Below are 23,025 nucleotides of genomic sequence, written 5' to 3'. Positions count from 1 at the left end.
TGCATCTCCCTCTCAGACCTGGGACTCCAGGACAGCCCAGGGGCCCATTTATCTACCCTCAGCACCTAACAGTGCAGAGCCCCTAATCAAATGCAATAAATGTTGGTTGAATGAATAACTCTTGCTAGGGCAGATACTACTATTCACATAAAACAAAAACAAAAAAGAAGCTAAGAAAGATGTGAAAAGATGCACTTGCCTAAGGCACCAGAAGAAGAGGTTCTGGACAGAATTCTGAAGCCTAAACTTCAGGGTTTTTAACTCTATCGTTCTGTTAGCCATATGTCTGCGTAAGTGGCAACTCCTATATTACTATAATGTGCAGCTTTTATTCCTCCCAGGAGTCTCATCAAGATGCCACATATCCTGCTACTGCTTTGATTTTGCCCTTAACCGAGCAGAAATGACCTTAGGCCACAATGAATACCCAATTTTTAAAAAAATTTTGTTTGCTCTGACTTCTGTCACCCAGAATACCTGGCTATTTACAATTAAGTTTATCCGAGTCTGATAAGTAAATGCTGAATTCCTTCATACAGTAACTTTGAAGGGGTCTTAACGCCTGTATAAATTTCCCAGGTGAAACAGACGCAGGTGACAGTAGAACATTGTATCAATTAAATGGTTTCTACAGTAACAACTGCTTATTTTAAAATTGTACATTTCCTGTTGTGGGGAAAAAGAAGTCACAAAGTTAAAAATGTGATTGGGTTAAATCTGCTCTTTTGATGTAACCAAGAATCCTCTTCCTAAAATACATGCTGTCACTCAAGGAAGCACAGATTCTTGTTGAAAAACAAACGTACTGATTGTACTTTACTTCTTAGTCCTCACCTACTAAGTAAATCTTCGAATCAAACTTCCTTTATTTAAACCTGTCACAAGACTAGCCATGCCCCAAATCCAAACATAGTGCCGAAACTTACTAACTATATAACTTTGACATATCACCTAAACCTTAAAGAAATACAATCTATGTTTTCAATGTTATAAACCACATGAGAGCGGCAGATATCATTTTCCAGTTAGATTAAAACATTTTTCAAAGCACTTTTTCTGCTTTATCCTAGGAAACCTTTTAAATAAAATGGTTAGTGACAGAGCAGCGTGAAAAAAATTAAAAATTAATCTCCCCTCTCACATTTAGTTCTGAAACCTACCAGCTCTCCTTTCTGTATTTTAAAACGTTTTGTAATAAAAATGTACAGGCAGCTCCTCTCTTACAAAAAAAGGAAAAAAAGCAGATGGAGTTTCCAGGCAGTACTTAGGAAATGAAGGAACATGTGGAAGCCACAGCTCAAGCAGCTGATAAAGACAGGTCACCTTCTGCGCCCAGGAGTGTGAATACAGAACCGTTTCCTCAATCCTGTCACATATCATATCCAGAGTCCAGGTGTCAGTTAAGCTAAAAAGACAATTATAGGGGCTTCCCTGGTGGCGCAGTGGTTAAGAATCTGCCTACCAATGCAGGGGACATGGGTTCGATCCCTGGTCCGGGAAGAGCCCACATGCCGCGGAGCAGCTAAGCCCATGTGCCACAACTACTGAACCTGCGCTCTAGAGCCCGTGAGCCACAACTACTGAGCCTGCGCTCTAGAGCCCGCAAGCCACAACTACTGAAGCCCGTGCACCTAGAGCCCGTGCTCCGCAACAAGAGAAGCCACGGCACCGCAACGAAGAGTAGACCCCACTCGCAGCAACTAGAGAAGAGCCCATGCACAGCAATGGAGACCCAACGCAGCCAAAAATTTAAAAAAAATTTTTTTAAAAAAGACAATTATAGACAGGAAGGCTAATCCATTACTCACCTAAAGCATGTTTATTTTGGCTTACAGCCTGCCTTGATACTTATGCACAAATTCTTTCTTCAGTGTGATTTGTAGTCAAATTTAAAAGTCTGGGGTCAGAAAAGTGAGCAGATAACTGAGTTCCCTTTCAACAGTGTATCCTAAGACTCTATTATTCAATAGTCATTTTAGTTTAGGAAAAAAAAGACTTGATTATGAATCTGAAGATCTGAGGAAGACCACAGATTTCTGTACCACTGATTCAGATCAGATCAATTTGTAAAAGGACAGAGAGGAGAAAGAAATAAAAGGGAATTCTATGGAGAACAGTATGGAGGTTCCTTAAAAAACTAAAAATAGAATTACCATATGACCCAGCAATCTCACTACTGGGCATATACCCTGAGAAAATCATAGTTCAAAAAGACACATGCAGGGCTTCCCTGGTGGCGCAGTGGTTGAGAGTCTGCCTGCCGATGCAGGGGACACGGGTTTGTGGCCCGGTCTGGGAAAATCCCACATGCCGCAGAGCGGCTGGGCCCGTGAGCCAGGGCCGCTGAGCCTGCGCATCCAGAGCCTGTGCTCCGCAACGGGAGAGGCCACAGCAGTGAGAGGCCCGCGTACCGCAAAAAAAAAAAAAAAAAAAAAAGACACACGCACCCCAATGTTCACTGCAGCACTATTTACAATAGCCAGGTCATGGAAGCAAGCTCTACGCCCACCGACAGACAAATGGATAAAGAAGATGTGGTACATATATACAATGGAATATTACTCAGACATAAAAAGGAACAAAACTTGGTCATTTGTAGAGACGTGGATGCACCTACAGACTGTCATACAGAGTGAAGTAAGTCAGAAAGAGAAAAACAAATATCATATATTAACGCATATATGTGGAATCTAGAAATATGGTACAGATGAACTGGTTTGCAAGGCAGAAATAGAGACACAGATGTAGAGAACAAATGTATGGACACCAAGGGGGGGGAAAGTGGCAGGGGGCGGGGGCGGGTGGTGGGATGAACTGACATATATACACTAATATGTATAATATAGATAACTAATAAGAACCTGCTGTATAAAAAATAAATAAAGGGGCTTCCCTGGTGGGGCAGTGGTTGAGAGTCCGCCTGCTGATGCGGGGGACGCGGGTTCGTGCCCCGGTCCGGGAGGATCCCACATGCCACGGAGCAGCTGGGCCCGTGAGCCATGGCTGCTGAGCCTGTGCGTCCGGAGCCTGTGCTCCGCAACGGGAGAGGCAACAGCAGTGAGAGGCCCGCGTACCCCCCCAAAATAAATAAATAAATAAATAAATAAAATTAAATCATCTTACATTTGCAAAGTATTTTCAGGTTACAACTCATTAAATCCAAAAATTTCAGTTTACAGGTGCACTAATTAAAGAAGCACCATTAGATGAATGTCAAATTTAGTAATACTTTTGTTAGAGGGAACTCAGAGGCAAAAGGAACACATATTTTACAAATTAGTGTCATAGTTAAAACTAGTGCTTTACAACTACGGGGCTGTCAGATGTCAATATGAAGATGCTCATCCCATCACAAGAACCCCAAGTGACACTTTGCAGCTTGTTATTTGTGCTGAAGTCGGAAAACTGGTAACTCACAACTTATGCCAATGTGCGTGCATAAAACCAAACAGTGAGGTGAGATTTTGACTTTCTTCCCAATTTTCTGCACTGACCATCTCATTTAAATTTCAACTAAATGTAATGTTTAACAGGACAAGCACTGACAAGACTGCTACCAGAAAAACAAGTTTATTTTAGCTACTTTTTAAAGGGGAAAAAAGTAGTTTACTCACTCATTCACATGTTTGAGATGCAGAGTAAGCATTTAGACTGAAACCAATCAAAATTTCATCAAGATAAAAAAAAATAAACTAGCGAGACTCATTCTGCTTCTTGGCATCAAAAGACAACATGCAAAAACAAAGACCTTCATTCCCCATCTCCCTCTTTTAAAAAGTTTTGCAAGGACCATGGTTTTTCACAGCTGTTTGCAATAAAGGCTTGGTTAATCCAAATTTGTTCCCCTAATCTTCCTTCTTTAAATAAACAGGATATTGGTCTATTATTATAGAACTGATATTCTCTTTTTTTTACTTTTTTCTGAAGAGCACTTAAAAACAAAAGTTTTACAAACACTGCATACTTATCTCTTGTTGATTCTGCCAATCTACTTACTCAAGATTTCTCGGGCTTCCCTGGTGGTGCAGTGAAAGAGTCCGCCTGCCGATGCAGGGGACACGGGTTCGTGGCCCGGTCCGGGAAGATCCCACATGCCGCGGAGCGGCTGGGCGCGTGAGCCATGGCCGCTGAGCCTGCGCGTCCGGAGCCTGTGCTCCGCAACGGGAGAGGCCACAGCAGTGAGAGGCCCGCGTACCGCAAAAAAAAAAAAAAAAAAGATTTCTCAAACTTTCCACACTATCTTAAGTTACCAGGAAGACCCTTAAACCCTGGCCTATCTCTTCCCAGCCAATTCTGTTTGCCAAAGATCACTTACTCTCTGGCAGGCAAAATTCCTCTATTTTCACTCTTCTTTCTGAGAAAGAAGTGGTCCTCTTGCTTGCCAACTACCTTCGCCTCCTCTTCTATTCCTTCCTTTTTCAACCTGTCTGTATAGGCTCCCACCCTCTGAATGTATAAAGATCAGAGGCAGAGGTCCCATCAGGTTTAACAGTGAGGGACTAAGGAAGTGGAGCCAAAAAGGATGAATCTTTTTTTTTTTTTTTTTTTTTTGCTGCAGAGCGTGGCTTGGAGGATCTTAGTTCCCTGGGCAGTGGAAGCGCAGAGTCCTAACCACTGGACCACCAGGGAATTCCCCAAAAGGATGACTCTTTAACTCCTATAACTGTGCTCATGCCAAATCCCTCATCTTCTCAGTCCTCACCCTACGCCTCCAGCCTAGCCAGCTGTATCTTTGTCTCCTTTGCTGGCTCATCTTCTCTAAAACATAAGGCATTTCCTGAGATTTTTATCATCAGTCTCCTCTTCACACAGTTTCAACCATTTGCCCTGACATCTCTCCAACTGCAGTCGCTTGTTTCCTATTCCTACCTAATCTCTCCCTCTGGATGTCCTGCCAGCACCTCCAAGTCACCACGTCCAACACCAAACCCCTTACCTTTTCCTCCCTGCTCTCCTAAATCTTTCCACTTTCCCACCTGTGCTCTCACCTTTTAGCCACCGCGTTCTCCATCTTCAGACGGCGGTACCCAGGGAGGAGGAATCAATTCATTTGCCAGGAACCAAGGTTCTGCTTCCGATCTCTCAAATCTACCCCTTCTGTTCTATATCCACTGGACAGTACACCTCTCATCGGCACCGCTATAACACGCTCCTTTTGGTATCCTTTCCTCAAGTTTTCAGTACACAGCATTGCTGGAGAAATATTCCTTAAGCACAAACTTCAATCAGGTCTGGCATTCGAGATACTCTACACCAAGACTTCTCAAACTGTAGTGTGTATGTGAATTGACACTGATCTTGTTAAAACGCAGATACTCTTTCAGTGGATCTGGGCGGTGCCTGATTCTGGATTTCTAACATGTTCCCAAGTGATGACGATGTTACTAGCATATGGCTGTATACATACAATGTGCCCCAACCTATTTTTCTAGGCTTATCTTCTATCCCTCGCTGCCCAGCATACATATGTCTGTATCTCTCCCGTGCGCACAGGTCTCACACACACACACACACACACACACACACAGAGATGCACACAAACAAAATAATGTTCCCTAAACATACTTCCCAGCTTTTGCACCTCTTGCTGTCTCCTCAAGTCCAGCCTCTGCCCATCACAGTTCTACCCACTTTTCAGGAAACAACTCATTCTGCCACAACATTTTCTCATCTTCTCTTCTACCTCACCTGGGTACCCCACCCACTGAACACTACAAAAACCCTGGGACACTGATGGCACGTAATTTGCATGGCTTCTGCCCTGTACAGTCATTATGGGTCCCCTTATTTATTTATTATTATTTTTTTTTTTGCGGTACGCGGGCCTCTCACTGCTGTGGCCTCTCCCGCTGCAGAGCAACAGGCTCCAGACGCGCAGGCTCAGCGGCCATGGCTCACGGGCCAAGCCGCTCCACGGCATGTGGGATCTTCCCGGACCGGGGCACAAACCCGTGTCCCCTGCATCGGCAGGCGGACTCTCAAACACTGCGCCACCAGGGAAGCCCGGGTCCCCTTATTTAATCCTCACTGCTGAACTGCATTTCCTCTTGGAGGACAGGGGCTATCTGCCTAACCTCTGTAACCCCAGGGCATCCTGGGGGCCTCTTAAGTGCCAATAAATACCTGCTGCAGTGGATGTGTATTTTAAGAAAAATGAAACATGTTTCTCTACTTCATGTAACTTACTTTGAGCAAGTGCTTCAGGAGTTTCTTTAAGAGAAACAAAAACACTCTTTCTGGATAGCTAACTCATTAGCAAAACCTATGAAAATTTTGCCAGACGTTTGCCACTTTAAAAACATCGACATATAAACATTCAAGGGGTGCTTCTAGAATTTTAGTACGTATCCTAGTTATGGTAGTCTCCAGGCAAAATATCAAGGTTCTGATATTTAACTGAAAAATTAAACCTCATTTGTCATAATCTAGTAATTACCACATTGTAAATTTACAATACATTCTAATCCAGATTCTGGATTAATTTATCTAATGCTCCTGTTATCATTCCATTTATTAAATCACTTTCCCCCTGGGTGTGCTAAGCTTAGTCATCTGCAAAATATTTTACCATTAAAATGCCTTAAATTTGTGTCCTGACTTTGAAAAGTGCTTTAAAACATGTATCTTGAAATAACGTTTTTAAGGAGATGAAGCAACTCAACCAAGACAGCCCTATATTAAATGTTTATATAGTAAACCCTATAAATATCAAAGAACTACCAAAATTCAAGAACACACCCATAGCTCCTAAACTTTAGTGTGTTCAAGAATTGTCTGGAGTGCGTGTTAAATTTGCAGATTCCAGGTTCTTACCCTGAGAAAGTCTAATTCAGTAAATCTGGAGTCGGACTTAGAAAACTGTACAGTTAACCAGCATCCCCAGGTGCTTCGGATGCAGGTGTTCCGCAGAACTCAATTACAGAAATACTGATCTCAACCCTGGTCCGTGGGCACTACAGGGATATGTTTAAAGGGAAACGTTGAAATCTCTTTGTGAAGTCCTTTCCCCAAACAGCTGTCACACCAGCACAGACATAAGGTTATTCACGAAAGAAAAAAAATGGGGTCTGTAAGTCCCTTGGGGTACTAGTAAAGCTCGAAAGCAATGCAAGAGGGAAAGTGACGTTTCTCCCCCACCTCGACCTCCATTCTCCGAGCATCCTCCAGGTACCTTGGAGGATGCTGCTTGCGCCTGGGAGCTAGAATCTGGCGCCGGGGAGCGGAGCGAGGCCAGTCTCCGGTCCAGGGGCTGGCAAGGCGGCCCCGCGTTCTCCCCCAGGTCAGCAGCAGTCCTCCGCCAGCGAGAGGCCGTGGCCGAGGGGGGACCGCGGCCACCAGATCCTCCGCGGCGCACGCGCATAAACAAGTAGACTCCCGGGGTCAGCGGTCCGGGTGCTCTGCCCGCGCCCCTCACCTGCGGCACGGCCGAAGATCGGCCTCGTCGTCCGGTTCCGGCTCCCGCGGCTCCTGCTCCCCCGCGGCCGCCGGCAGCGCCTCGGCGTCCTCCACCGTCACCTCCGCCGCAGTCACGGCGCCCGCCGCCTGCACCCGCACGGCCGAAGTTGGAGCGGCCGCGGCCCCCAGGCCGAACGCCGCCTCCACTGTCGATGCGGGGAAGTCGGAAGCGCGCCGCGCGGCCACCGTCCCCGTCACGAGCCCCAGCTGCAGCGGTGGTGGCAGCAGCAGCAGGAGCAGCAGCAGCAGCGCCCGTGCCAGCGACCCCGGGCGGGCGGCGCGCTCCATCAGCGGCCCGCCCCGCGCGCGGGCATGGAGGTGCAGCCGCCGGCGCCCGCCTCTCCCGCCGCTCGGAGCCCCGGACAAGGGCGAGGACGTGCTAGGGACCCCAGCCGCCGCCCCGACGGTCAGGACGTCCAGCCGCGTTTCTCAGGCCACGTCTTAGCCCGGCCTCAGCCACCGCCACCTGAGTGACAGCCTCCCTCGGACATCGCCCATTGAGCAAACTTTCCGCGCATCTGCTCTTTGATTGGCTGCGGCCTCTGCCACTCTGGGCTCCCAGGCTAGTCCTGTTGGAGAAGGTGGGCTTTCCCTGGTTGTCAACAGCACGCCTGCCAATCAAATTGTATTTCCTTAGCCCGAGGCCCGGCCCTCTTCCGGACGCGGTTACCAATGAGAAACGCTCCTCCCGGCAACCTTCTTACCTGATTGATGAGCTCCGCAGTTCCCAGAATACCTTTCCCCAGAGCAGATTGGCCATTGTGCTGGTTGGCCTCGCCCCTCAAAGCGAGGCGCTAGAGAACACTTGAAGATCAGTGGTGGAAGCGGATGCCCCTCAAAAGTCTGAGATAACTTCTTCTTGATTGGTTGGAAGCGGCACTTAATACGTGGCGGATTCTGAGTGTGGAGAGGAAAGTCCCAAGTGAAAGGAAGAGTGGGAGGCTAGTCCCTGGTGGCGGGGAGGCGGCCGACCTTCAAGGGGTTACCGCTGTAAAACCTGGTTCTTTTGGATAGGCAAAAGAAGAGCAGGAAAAATGAGTGACCGCACAAAACGTGTAGTTCCTGAAAGTGGAAAGGGTAACGTGAGTTGGGGAGACGATCCTGCGTTTTCCGCGACGGTGTTGAGAATTACGGCTGGTTAGAGATGCCGGTGACCAACGTGATCCAGTCTATCCGACACGCCCCTTCCTCATTATAAAGGAGAAGGAGCCCTGGCCCGGTGCACTGACGTCATTTTTCTAAAGTCACATAGCTAGTTATTTACAGAACCATGACTTTCATCCAAGCCTTCTGATCCTGGTCTGCCATGCTTTGTACCTCACTGTAGAGCAAAGAAAGAGTTAAAACCGCAAAAGGCCAAACTGGAGAAGATTTGAATGTTCGGCTAAGGCTTTAGAACTTTTCATGCAGTTAAGGACACCGTGAAGATTTTTGAGTGAAGTGATAAGAGTTGTGGTTTAGGAACAACCAACTGCTGTGGATTCTTCAGCAGTGTTTTCGAAAGAAGAGCACCAAAGATTAGAAGACTGGTTGGGCAGCTATAGCTGGGAGGCTATGACCCCATCAGAATTCTGAAGTTTTTTTTTTTTTTTTAAGATACCGGCATACAGACATGCTCTTAATTTCTTGTGTCCAAAAGCAAAAGAAGCAAAACCCCCCACTTCGCCTTCCACCTCCCACATTTCATTGTTGCTCAGTACAGCGAAACTCTGAACTCTTTGTCTTTAATTCCTCTTCTCTCCTTGTCAAACACACTACAGTCGGGCTTTGGGGCACACAACTCCACCAAACTGATGTAGCTGTGGCCACCATTTGCTAAATTCAAAACACAATGCTCCATCTTCATTTTATCAGCTATAGTTAACCCAGCACATCAGTCTTTCCTATATAAAAACACTTTTCACTGGTTTTCCTGCTTCCACGTGGGCCAAATCATAACCCTCATTACCACCCCCATTTCAACTTAATCTCTTTGAAAGTCTTCTCTCCAAATAAGGTTACATTCGGAGGTACTGGGGGTAAGGACTTGAACATATGAATTTGAGGGGGGACACAATTCAGCCCGTAACACCCAGATACTCGTGAGACTTGTTCCCTCACTTCCTTCAAGGCTCTGTTACCTTCCGAGTGAAGACTCTCAGGACCACCCTTCCTAAACTCCTCCCCTGCTTTATTTCTCTCCTTAAATCTTAAAAACTCTACATACGTGTTTACTGTCTGTCTCCCTCCACTCCTCTATAAATTCCATGAACATTTACTCATTGATGTATTCAAAGAGCCTAAAAACAATACAAAGTGTTTAGTAAGTGTTTAATAAATATTTGTTGAATGAATGAATATCTGAGGACAGAAGGGAAAGGGATAAATGGAAGAGATTGTAGTTGCTGTAGATAGAAGGGGGCAATTAAGGAAGCAAGATCCCAGAGTATCTGGAGGAAACAGAGACTGCTATGCCTTCCATGTTGAAAGTGGAGATCAGAGAGTACCCCTAGAGAATAAATTACTTTGCAATGCAGAGAAAATAGATGAGAGAGCTCAAACTAGTTGATCACTATCTACTCAACAAAACAGGAGATAAGATCTCCTAAGTAAGAGGTTATAAGAGGGATGTGTCAGAAAATTAACCTGAGGTGAAAAATGATTGTTGACTACTTGTAATGGCTCATTTGAAATTAGCTAGTATTGATATATATATTTTAGTGGACCTAGTCCTCACGGTTTTGTAACTTTTTCAAAAAATGATCATGTCACGAGCAATAATCTGAGCTAATGAATTAGGGATCTGCTTGCCACCTGTAAATGACGTGGAAGTTTTGTTCATTCATGTGTTCACTTACCATTCAGGGAGTACCATGTAGCCACCTGCATGTAATGGGAATAAAGATGTGAACAAAACAGGCATGGTCCTTGCCCTTCTGAAGCTTAATATCTATCTAGTTAGGGAGACAGACACTAATAATATATTATTAAAACCAAGACAAGTGCTATGATGAAAAGGGCACAGGCAGAAGAGCAGTGGTGGAAAATGTCAGGAGAGTCAAGCTTCATACTCAGAAAAGAAAAAAAAAACATGCAAATATTTCCATTTTGGAAAAAGAAGAAAGTCCTGAGTCATCGTCATCTGAGTGGGAAAAAAATAACTGGCAGGGGAAAGAGAGTCTGCCAGTTTTAGAACAGCGTGCAGAGCCACAGTGACTGCATGGGAGCTCTGGAAAGTGAGTCTGAGCACCTCAGGGAAGTGTATGAAAAGTTGGGACCAGGCGTGATGCTGATCAATGAGTCTGAGCCAGGAAAAGAAGCTGGTGTTTCCGTCCCTGAGCCAGGGCTGCCCAGAACTATTAAGATTCTAAAACAGCTTGGTCAGGAAGGTCAGGAAAACAGGTTAGAGCTTTAGTATCATAAGCTCAGTCCATGAACAGAGAATGTCTGTATCTGTTGAGATTGTATCTGGTTGTAATTAATAAAAAAAAAAAGGCCACATAATGGCTGAAACAAGGAAGGGATTTATTTTTCTTAGTGACACGGCAGTGCCACAATTCGCTTATTTAGTCTTACGCTCCTTCTGTTTTTCCACTCTTCATGTATGACTTTTGTTCCTCGTGCTTGTCATCTCATGATTTCAGGATGGCATGCCCAATATCATTTCTTTACTATGGGTAGGAAAAGGGGAACAACAGAAGACATTTACCACCTGAATTTGCCCTCTTTTAAAGAACTTCCCTGGAAGCCCCAAGTAGAGGACTTCCACTTACAATTCAAAGGTCAAGACTATGTCACATAGTCTGCTAGGATAGCATACTGCCACTCTGAACAAAACTGGGGTTCGGCTAGTGATGATGAGGAGGGAATTTGTAATCTGCTTTATCGAAGTATAGTACATGTACGATCAAGTCTTCCTATTGAAAGCGCATGCTTGGATAAGTTTCGACAAATGCGTACACCACAGTCAAGATAACAGAATATTTCATCACCCCCAAGGGCATCCTCACATCCCTCTGCAGTTAGTCCCTCCTTTCACTCCCCAGCCCCCAGGTAATCACTGATCTGTTTTCAGTCCCAATGGATTTTCTAGAATTTTTAATAAATGTCATCATACAGTATAGACTCTTTTGTGTCTGGCTTCTCTCACTCCTTATACTTTTAACTTCATGCATGTTGTTGCATGTAGCCATACTTTGTTCATTTTTACTGCCGAGGAGTGTTCTATTGTAACTAGGCCACGTTTGTTTATCCATTCACCTAGTGGTGTACATCGGGATATTTCCAATTGTTGGCTATTACAAATAAAGCTACTGGGACTTCCCTGGTGGTCCAGTGGTTAAGGCTCTGCGCTCCCAACGCAGGGGGCCCGTGTTCAATCCCTGGTCAGGGAAATAGATCCCACATGGTGCAACTAAGAACCTGCATGCTGCCACTAGAAGATCCCGTGTGCCGCAACTAAGACCCGGCACAGCCAGATAAATAAATATTATTAAAAATAAATAAATAAAGCTGCTATGAACTTTCATGTACAACTCTTTTGTGGAAACATAGGTTTTTATAACCCTTGAGTAAATACCTAGAAGTAAACTTACTGGCTCATGTGATTGATGTATTTTTAACTCTATGACAATTTGCCAAATAGTTTTCCAAAGTGGTCGTACCATTTTACACTCCACTAGCCATGTGTGAGAGTTCAAGTTGTTCCAAATCCTCACCAACACTTGATATTGTCGGTCTTTTAACATCTGCTATTCTAGTGGATATGCAATGGCATCTCATTGTGGTTTTGGTTTGCATTTCCCTGATAACGAATGATTTTGAACATCTTTTAATGTACTTATTGGACATTTATATATCTTCTTTTGTGAAATATCTGTTCAAAGCATTTATAAATGAAAGAATTTATATAGGTAGGCACCCAGCAGAGTTTGCCATACAGTGAAATATGCTGTGTCCGTGGGCTATTGCCATAATGATAATAAGGAACCATCCCAACAATGAAGTGGCTTTAAAAAAAGTTATGCTTTCACACCCTGTGCCTGAGGATTGAATGATGTAGCCAAAACACTTTATTCTCATGGCAATGGCAGAAACACAAAAAAAGATGAGTGGAAACTTACAGGCTAGAGTCAGAACCAGAGTACTGAAAAAGAAATAAAAGGAATCCAAATTGGAAAAGAAGAAGTTAAACTGTCACTGTTTGCAGATGACATGATACTATACATAGAAGATCCTAAAGATGCTACCAGAAAACTACTAGAGCCCATCAGTGAATCTGGTAAAGTTGCAGTTTACAAAATTAATACACAGAAATCTGTCACATTTCTATACACTAACAATGAAAAATCAGAAGGAGAAATTCAAGAAACAATCCCATTTACCACCACATCAAAAAGAATAAAATACCTAGGAATAAACCTACCTAAGGAGACAAAAGACATATACTCCAAAAACTATAAGATGCTGATGAAAAAAATTGAAGAAGATACAAACATATGGAAAGATATACCATGTTCGTGGATTGGAAGAATCAATATCATCAAAATGACTATAGTACCCAAGGCAATCTACAGGTTCAATGCAACCCCTATCAAATTACCAATGTCATTTTTCACAGAACTAGAACAAAAACATCTTAAAATTTGTATGGAGACACAAAAGACCCTAAATAGCCAAAACAATCTTGAGAAAGAAAAAACAGAGCTGGAGGAAGCAGGATCCCTGACTTCAGACTATACTACAAAGCTATAGTCATCAAAACAGTATGGTACTGGCACAAAAATAGAAATATAGATCAATGGAACAGGATAGAAAGCCCAGAGATAAACCCACACACTTGTGGTCAATTAATCTATGACAAAGGAGGCAAGACTACACAATGGTGGAAAGACAGTCTCTTCAACAAATGGTGTTGGGCAAACTGGACCAACAAAAAAAAAGAAAAAAAATGAAATTAGATCATTCTTTAACACCATACACAAAAATAAGCTCAAAATGGATTAAAGACCTAAATGTGAGACCAGACAAAAAACTCCTAGAGGAAAACATAGGCAGAACACTCTCTGACATAAATCTCAGCAATGTCTTCTTCAATCTGTCTCCCAGAATAATGGAAATAAAAACAAAAATAAACAAATGGGGGGCTTCCCTGGTGGCGCAGTGGTTGAGAGTCTGCCTGCCGATACAGGGGACACGGGTTCGTGCCCCAGTCCGGGAAGATCCCACATGCCGCGGAGCGGCTGGGCCCATGAGCCATGGCCGCTGAGCCTGCGCGTCTGGAGCCTGTGCTCCGCAACAGGAGAGGCCACAACAGTGAGAGGCCCACGTACAGCAAAAAAAAAAAAAAATAGAACCATTGGAAAAAATACACATTGCCTTCAAAGGAACAATAGTAAGATTGACAGATTACTTAGACGAAGACATGACAATGTTAAAGTGGTGTAAGAAATGAACTGACAACTTATAATACTGTACTCAGTGAAAACGTCTTTTAAAAAATGAAAGCAATACAAAAACTTTAAAAACAATAAAAGGACCTGGCTGTCAGCAAACTTAGAGTAAAATAAATACCGAAGGGAGTTTTTCAGATAGAGAGAAAATGATCCAAGATGGAAATCTGAAAATGAAGGGCACAAGAACTAATGATTATTGAAAAGGGTAAATTTGGGGATAAATATAAATGAAAATTATTGTTTCGTAGAATAATGCTAATGCCTTTTGGAGCTTTAAGTATTACATAGAATTTAAATGTACATAATATTAAAATACATGGGCTTCCCTGGTGGCACAGTGGTTAAGAATGTGCCTGCCAATGCAGGGGACATGGGTTCGAGCTCTGGTCCCGGAGGATCCCACATGCCACAGAGCAACCAAGCCCGTGCACCACAACTACTGAGCCTGTGCTCTAGAGCCCGTGAGCCACAGCTACTGAGCCTTCGTGCCACAACTACCGAAGCCTGTGCCCCTAGAGCCCGTGCTCTGCAAGAAGAGAAGTCACCGCAATGAGAGGCCCGTGCACCACAACAAAGAGTAGCCCCCGCTTGCTGCTACTAGAGAAAGCCCCGTGCACAGCAACGAAGACACAACACAGCCAAAAATAAAAATAAGTAAAATAAATAAATTAAAAATAAATAAATGAAATAAAATACTTAACAATAGCACAAAATGTGGGAGTAAGCAAATGCAGTTAATGTAGTCAAAGATCTTCGCATTGTCTGGGAAAGTAAAGTACTAATTTATGTTATACTGTATTAGGTCAAGGATGCATGTTACAATCTTAGGGTTATCACTTAAAGAATAAAAAAGGTTGTATAACTAACAGAGAGAGGAAATGGAATAAATAAAAATATGTGATTTATCCAAAGTGGGCAGGAAAATAGGAAAAAGAGGACAGGAAACAGGTGGGACAGGTAGAGAAAAAAAAACAGTAAGTGGTAGTTATAAATGCCCATATATCAGTATCTACATTAAACATGTATGGGATAAGTCCTCCCGCTATAACACAAAGCTTATCAGACTAGATAATGGTAAGAGACACACCTTACCTGTAAGGTGTACACGCAAAACTTGTACATGCAAACAGTAACAAAAAGAAAGCTGATGTAATCAGAATTATATCTGGAAAAGCTGATTTTTAAAATGACTTAAAATTTTTAAAAAGTAGACTTTAGTACTTTAGTACTCTAGGTTTACAGCAAAACTGAGCAGAAAGTACAGAGTTCCCAAATACCTCCTCTCCCCACATACCCACAACCACCCCCTCTATCAAAATCCGCACCCTCCCAGAGTGGTACATTTGCTACAATCAATGAACCTGCATTGATTCATCATTGTCACCCCAAGTCCAATGCATTTACCCCGTGAACCCAGCAAGGAGGTTGAGACGTTTTGGTTATACTGAGTTTGAGGACCTGAGTTTGGATTCCTTGCTCAGTATGCTGAGCAACAGTGAAGTGTTTCTAGGGAACAGGGATTTCAAATGGACATTGCTGATCAAGTACAGGATGAATACAGGAAGGATCATTCTTTTGGCCAAGATAGAAATCGGTATTCTGACAAAACATGTATACACCGTAGGGCCCATCCTGCTGCAGACAGCTTTGATGACTACCTGCCCAGAAGAAGTGACGATAGCTTTGGACACAAATGTTGAGATCATTGTGATTCACACTGATACCATGATGGGTGTCAGGATGAGTAGTAGGATGGTTCACACTGGGATATGGATTGATATGGGGGCTGGGATTGCTATGATGACTGAGGCAGTAGAGACTCTGACAGAGGCTATGATTACAGGACAGGCAGTGGCAGGAAGACCATTTGGTCATGCACCATAGGGATGATAACTACAGAGAAAGAGGGGACCACTATGACAGACGAGATGACCGGTCCTGGAGCTCCCGAGATGAAAATAGGCATGATGATAGAGGTCCTCCCACCCACAGACCCAACGTGAATGTAAAGCCTCAGGGTACTCCCAAGGAAGATGATTCCTCTGCTAGCATCTTGCAGTCCAGACGAGCAGCCTCTGTCTGTAGAGGGGCAAAGCCTAACTGACACAGTCGCTAGACACGTTCCCCCAAACTAGAACTTCAACCTCGGGAGAGACACAAAAGCTGCCCAAGTAAAGAGACTCAGGAAAGGGAAGGGTTGAGGAGAGGAAGTAAGTCATCACAGATGGACCTCAGCCGCATCTGGTAGAAACGCACGAAGAAAAGAGAAAGAAGTCTTTAGAAAAGGAAACATTCAATAAGGAGGAAGATTGTCGCTCTCCAACTTCCAAGCCTCCCATACCTGAGCAGCCTCCAAAGGTAATGCCAGCCCCTCCACCAAAGAAGAATGCTTGGGGGAAGCTGATCTCAGAGCTCAGACATAGAGCAACAACAGTAGTTCCGGCTCAGCCATCTGAGGAAGGACCCGCAGGGAAGGTGAAAAGAAAATAGATGGGTGAACGTCCCAAGAGGTCAGCGTGGCAACTCCAGCCCTAATCCAGTACAGGGAGGGAACAAAGACGACCAGAGGAGTAAGGTGGGAAGGATGGTAAAAAAGGCGCCTGAGCCAAAGAAACCTGAAGAAAATCCAGGCTTCAGGTTCAGTTCTGCAAGCAGTCATGCTACTCTCTCCTTTGATAGTGAACATGAAAATGAGGGCGATGATTACAACGAATAGACCTCTACATCCTCTGCATTCTCCTAGTCTCTCTCTGCCCTGGAACATTCGAGAGCAAATCAAACCTCTATTCTGGCAAGATAAAATAAAACTCACCATCTCCTAGTGGGGAGCGGGGGAGGATCAACCCGCTAGGATGATTGAACAGTTCTGTGATTGAGGGATTTTCCGGGATCTTCTGTTTTAAAACAGGTAAAGTTCTGGGCAAACTAGGGTATATTGGTCCCCTTTTATGGCAGCAAAAGACCAGGGATCTTGTGTGTCACAGATAAGCCCTAGGCTTCCTTGTAGTCTCTGTTTTGCTGTATTTCCCACCTTTCAACACGGCCCCAACTCCACTCACTGTCTGATAACCCAATTTACAGCTCTCCTGCCTGCCTGCACCTCCTTTCTGGGACCACAGCGTCTGTTACTCTCTGTCCCGGTAGTCGGACCCAATCTCTCTCCTAGGCTATGGCCCCTAATTCTTTTAGGACTCTGCCCTAGGATTTTGTATTAAAAAGAGGGTGATTATCTATCTATCTATCTAGATATATAGATATAGATATATTCATTCTATATATGTAAATGTATTTCTATATAAATAAATATATATTTCTATACCTATCTATATCTGTATCTCTCTGGAAGAAGAAAACAGGTCCCAAGGTTGCTTCTGGAAGAACAAACAGGTTGGCCAAGGCACCAGGGTGGGAGGATAGGAGGAAGACTGTTTGCTTCTTTTAGCAGCTTTATTGAGATGTAATTCACATAACATACAATTCACCTATTTAAAGTGTAGCATTCAATGGTTGAATATATTGACAGAGTTGTGCAACCAGGAAGGAGAGTTTAAAATGTGTATCCTTTTGTATCTTTTAAAGTAGGTGCCCAGGAACAGTCCTCGGAGCTTTCTGAAAGACTGTCTCCCAGATTGTAATCCTCAGGTTGGCTTGAAAAGAACTTTACATTTCTTGGTTAAAAAATAAAAATAAAATAAAATAAGGCCTAAGGCACACTTCAGGCCAAAGGACCCCTCAGGATTTTCACTGGTTGGTAACTTTTGTTGTCAGAGGATGGAGGGGGACTCCTCAAAAGACCACAGCCTGGGATCCAGATCTCGCCCCTCTCGTCTCCCCAGGGAACTTGCCTCTTTGCAGAGCACTGATTTCAGCACAGCACTCTGTCAGCATTTTCAGGCACCTGTCACCAAGCATGGCATCCCAGGACAGGATGTGTGATCACAAGTTTAGTCTCATAACTCCCTTCAACTTTGCCCAAGTTAGAGCATTTTTAAAAAGGTGTTTATGATTATCTTCAGTGTCCTTTCTTAATTCACTCTAATTTTCTACAGTGAACCTATGTTACCTCTATATTTTTTAAGTTAAAAATAAAACACTGTCCTCATGGTGCCTCCTACAGGAAGCCTTCTTTGACTACTCCCTCATTTCCCATGGTAGGTTTGGTACCCTTAAAACCCTATTAGTTTCCATAATACCCATGCTCACTTCTAGCACAGCACTTACTATAAGGTATTTTAATCACCTGTCTAATTACTTGCCTGCCCCTTAGACTGTGATTTCCTTAGAGCAGGTACTCTGCCTTTCAAAACTGTGTCCCTAGGGCCTCTAATGGGGCCTGGTGCACAGAAGGAGCTTTCCCATTTCTACCCCCCTTAATAGTCCTGCCTTTAACACCCACCCAACCCAGGCAACAACTAACCCCACACACATTTACAGAGAGCCCAAAGAAGACTTCTTCCCTGTCGTCAACTGGTTGAGTAAACTTTGTTGCCAACAGTGAGAGGATGGAGGGGAACTCCTCAAAAGATCAAGGCCCTTGTGTAGAGGTCTTCACCCTCATATCCCCAGGGAACTTGTCTCCTACATATGGACGTGTTTTACTAAGCCCTGAGTACCCAACACTGTGCAATAAATATGAGAAAATGAGGATTCCAGAAGGACTTGGTGGGCACGGCCATCTCAGGAATACTGGAAATCAAGGGAGGTCCTCAGGCATATTATTTGGATGCGAGCTCTATTCCTCCGGAATGAAAGGTAAAGGAGAGGGGGCAGGAAGTTAGGAACTAGACCTAGAACTTGAGACAAGATACAGACTGGAGGTGGAAAGGCAGTGAAAGTGTGAATCTCTGTTTTGGAAGACAAATTGATAGAGGAGGAACAGAGCATCATATAAACACTGAACTTACACAAATTATACTTGGCAGAAAGGAAGAGAAAGAGGGAAAGAGGGAAAGAAGAGTGGGAGGGGTAGAGAAAGATGATACAAGAGAATAACCCCGTAAATAATATAGGTTTTTATATTTTATTAATATACAGGTGGTCCTAATGAATATTCCACTCAGTGTTGTTCCAGAAAAGTTTGAGAAGGGAGAGGTGACATATGCTTTACCTTTAGTGTACTAGGATACTGCTTTAACCGCTTTTGGGTTACCAGGGGAGCTTTAAAAATATATATATAGCTGCCTGGATCCCACCCTCAGAGAATCTAATGTAATTAATGAGTCAGAGATGCAGCCTGGGCATCAGACTGGTTAAAAGCTCCCAAGAGATTTTTTCCCAATTTTGTTTATTATGGTAAAATACACATAACATAAAATTTACTGTTCTAACCATTTTTAAGGATGAAGTTCAATGTTATTAAACACATTCATAATGTTGTGTAGCCATCACCACCATTCATGTCCAGACCTCTTTTCATTTTGTAAAACTGAAACCCTACACTCACTAAACAATAACCTTGGCAACCACCATTCTACTTTCTGTCTCCAAGATTTTGACTATTCTAAGTACGTCCTATAAGCGGACTCATACCATATTGTCTTTTTGGGTCTGGTTTATTTCACCTAGCATAGTCTCCTCAAGGTTCAACCATGTTGTAGCATACTTCACAATTTCCTTCCTTTTTAAGCCAAGTAATATTCCATTGTATGTATATAACATATTTTGCTTATCCATTCATCCATTTATGGACACCTGGGTTGCTTCCACATTTTAACAATTGTAAATAATGCTGCTATGAAGATGGGTGCTTTCAGTGCGTTTGTGTATGGACCCAGAAGCGGGATTGCTAGATCATATGGTAACTTGGGGGAAGGGAATGATCCTACAGGAAATCAGTGTTCCTCTATCAGCCAAGGAGGGGATGGAGGCTGGGCAGACGAAAACAACAAACGTCTAGTACTGAGGAGAGGAAGAACTCTAGGGGGGCCTTAGCATGGCCAACTGTGGAGCTAGAGTTCCAGGAAGACTTAGCGGGCCTTAGAGGATCAATCTCTGGGGTTATGACTTGGGCCCTGGATTTTCTCTTCATTGGTGAAGCCTGAGAAACAAGAGCTGCACTAGAGAAATAGAGGCCCCATGACTGTCCTGCCTCTTCCTGTTCAATGGAGGTTTTAAAATTACCTGGACATTCCATGTACAGATGAATGGATAAAAAAGATGCAGTATAGGGACTTCCCTGGTGGTGTAGTGGTTAAGAATCCGCCTGCCAATGCAGGGGATGCGGATTCAAGCCCTACTCTGGGAAGATCCCACATGCCTTGGAGCAACTAAGCCCGTGTGCCACAACTACTGAGCCTGTGCTCTAGAGCCCGTGAGCCACAACTACTCAGCCTCCGTGCCTAGATCCCGTGCTCTGCAGCAAAGAGAAGCCACTGCAATGAGAAGCCCGTGCATCGCAACGAAGAGTAGCCCCTGCTTGCTGCAACTAGAGAAAGCCTGTGCGCAGCAACGAAGACCGAACGCTGCCAAAAATTAAATAAATAAATTTATTTAAAAAAAAGATGTGGTGTACACACACACACACACACACAAAACGGAATACTACTCTGTCATAAAAAAGAATTAAATACTGCTATTTGCAGCAACGTGGATGGGCCTAAAGGTTACCATACTAAGTAAATCAGAAAGAGAAAGACAAATAGCATATGATACCTCTTATAAGTGGAATCTAAAATATGATACAGATGAACTTACTTACAAAGGAGAAACAGACTCACAGACATGAAAAAAAAACATATGGTTACCAAAGAGGAAAGAGGGGGAGGGATAATTAGGAAATTGGGATTAGCAGATACAAACTACTACTATATATAAAATAAACAACAGAGTACTATTGTATAACAAAGGGAACTATGTTCAGTATCCTATAATACACCATAATGGAAAAGAATCTGAAAAAGAATGTATGTGTATGTGTGTGTGTGTGTGTGTGTGTGTGTGTGTGTGTGTGTATAACTGAATTACTTTGCTGTACAGCAGAAACTGTAACCGAAGGTTGGGTCTGGCTGCTTGCTGCTCAAAAGCCAATAGAGAGGCAAGGTTGGTGGAAAGGAAGATTTGCTTTATTTTAGATGCTGGCAACATGGGAAGGGGGTGGGGAGGGCGGACTCCTGTCCAAAGGCCAACTCCTCCCCCCACCCGACAATCAGGGAGCAAGAGCTTTCATAGATGGAGGGAGGGTGCTACAGGCAGAAATAGCACAGTCAGCTCTGACAGCCATCTTGAAGTTGGCCACGCGGTGGTTTGATCAGCATCCTCTTGATTGTTTTGCGGTACGCGGGCCTCTCACTGTTGTGGCCTCTCCCGTTGCGGAGCACAGGCTCCGGACGCGCAGGCTCAGCGGCCATGGCTCACGGGCCCAGCCGCTCCGCGGCATGTGGGATCTTCCCGGACCGGGGCACGAACCCGTGTCCCCTGCATCGGCAGGCGGACTCTCAACCACAGCGCCACCAGGGAAGCCCTCTCTTGATTGTTTTAAGTACGGTTAATCTTCAGTTCCAGGGTCGGTTTATTCCCATTTCCTTGAGGCCAATTCTCGGAATTGCGGCCGCTTGTGTCATGGCTACAGTCTGGTCATCATGTAGTTAACTTCTTCCACCTGATGGGGGTTGTAGTATCTGTAAGACAGCTCAGAGGATATGGCTCAGTATATTATCTATAGCCCTTAAGAAGGAACTAAAGGGCCTTGACTTTGCTTACTGACTAACCTATTATTATTTTGTCCTGTTTGCTTTTCTTTGCTTCTGCATTTTCTCACTTCTCTGACTAAACTTATTCTTTGGCTAAAGTTTTTCCATAGACAAAAGGCAGACTGAGGACGTTGGGGGCAAGGACCAGAGGGTCCTGCTCCATTTCAAAACTAACACAACATTGTAAATCAATTGTACTTCAATTAAAATAAATAAATAAATAAATAATAAATACCTGGACATTAAAAAGCAGATTTCAAAGTAAAAACAGAGAATAAACAACACGAAAGATTCCTGGACAGGAGGACATGCAGTGACTCATGGTAGCTCAAGGCAAGAGCTCTGCTACCTGCTCACGACAAAGAAGGTTCCATCCATTGGCCCAGTGGACGAGGGTTGTGTTTTCAGTCCCCCCAGTTCACCTGAGCCCACCGACTCACATAAATCCCCCTGTTTGAGAGGCTTATATGGCTTGTTGAGGGTTGTTGCACGGTGATGTTGAATTGTGAAAATGTAGAATAATAACACTCCTGATCACCAAACCAGAGCGTCTTAGATAAACTCAGGAGACTAGATGTAGGTGAAAGCTAAGGAAGTTATTCAACGCCAGAGTGATTCATCCAGGAAGCAATGACATTTTCTTCCTTAGATATCGGTAAATGTACAATAAATGTGCAGCTAAAGATCAACTTCAAGATGTCTTTTCTGGGCGCCTCCAGTCCTAAGGCTTTTTATTCTCTCAAGAGCCAAAAAGTAAAAATAGAAACTAGAATGTGTCTTTCAATTATAATTTTGATGCCTCTGTGACATGTTGTGTAATTCTTGGCTTTCACCTTCTAAAGCTTGGATGCTGAGATTTGAAGAACGGGTGGCTGTTATCTTTATTCATCAGGTTTTTTAAAATTTTTAAACATTTATTTGGCTGGGCTTCCCTGGTGGTGCAGTGGTTAAGAATCCGCCTGCCAGTGCAGGGGACATGGGTTCGAGCCCTGGTCCAGGAAGATCCCACATGCCACAGAGCAACGAACCCGTGCGCCACAACTACTGAGCCTGTGTGACACAACTACTGAGCCCACGTGCCTAGAGCCCGTGCTCCACAAGAGAAGCTGCTGCGATGAGAAGCCCGCACACCACAACAAAGCCCCTGCTCGCCGCAACCAGAGAGAGCTGTGCACAGCAACAAAGACCCAACGCGGCCAAAAATAATAAAGAAATAAATATATATATAATAAATAAATGATAAATATTGGTGAAATGATGTGAAATGACCAATGATTAAATGAATGACTAGAAAGAGTGGTGTTTTCCTGCACTTGTTCTGGAATTGAGACCGTGGGGGCCTCCACCCTTCCCTTAGAGCTGAGTTCAGAGACACCCCCCCCCCAGGTACAGGAGTCGCAGCCAGTACTGCCCCGCACCTTACAGCCTTCCCCTCACAACCACATTCT

At 44.0% G+C, this 23,025-nt stretch overlaps 1 protein-coding gene and 1 pseudogene across 1 annotated transcript in view; one reads left to right on the top strand and one right to left on the bottom strand.

The window, feature by feature from the left end:
- Positions 1-8,042, bottom strand: part of EIF2AK3 (eukaryotic translation initiation factor 2 alpha kinase 3) — a 68,560-nt gene extending 60,518 nt beyond the window's left edge. Inside the window, exon 1 of the mRNA XM_004285631.3 lies at positions 7,415-8,042. Within this exon, the coding sequence (XP_004285679.1) occupies positions 7,415-7,743 (329 nt within the window). The 5' untranslated portion in view covers positions 7,744-8,042. The remainder of the gene's footprint in view (positions 1-7,414) is intronic.
- On the top strand, positions 7,768-17,106 carry LOC101290190 (eukaryotic translation initiation factor 4B-like; annotated as a pseudogene).
- The last annotated feature ends 5,919 nt before the right edge of the window (positions 17,107-23,025 follow it).

This window comes from Orcinus orca, chromosome 13 (genome assembly GCF_937001465.1).
Source record: "Orcinus orca chromosome 13, mOrcOrc1.1, whole genome shotgun sequence".
NCBI lineage: Eukaryota > Metazoa > Chordata > Mammalia > Artiodactyla > Delphinidae > Orcinus > Orcinus orca.
The sequence above is the reverse complement of the archived record's forward strand: the minus strand, read 5'-3'. Positions and strand labels throughout refer to the sequence as shown.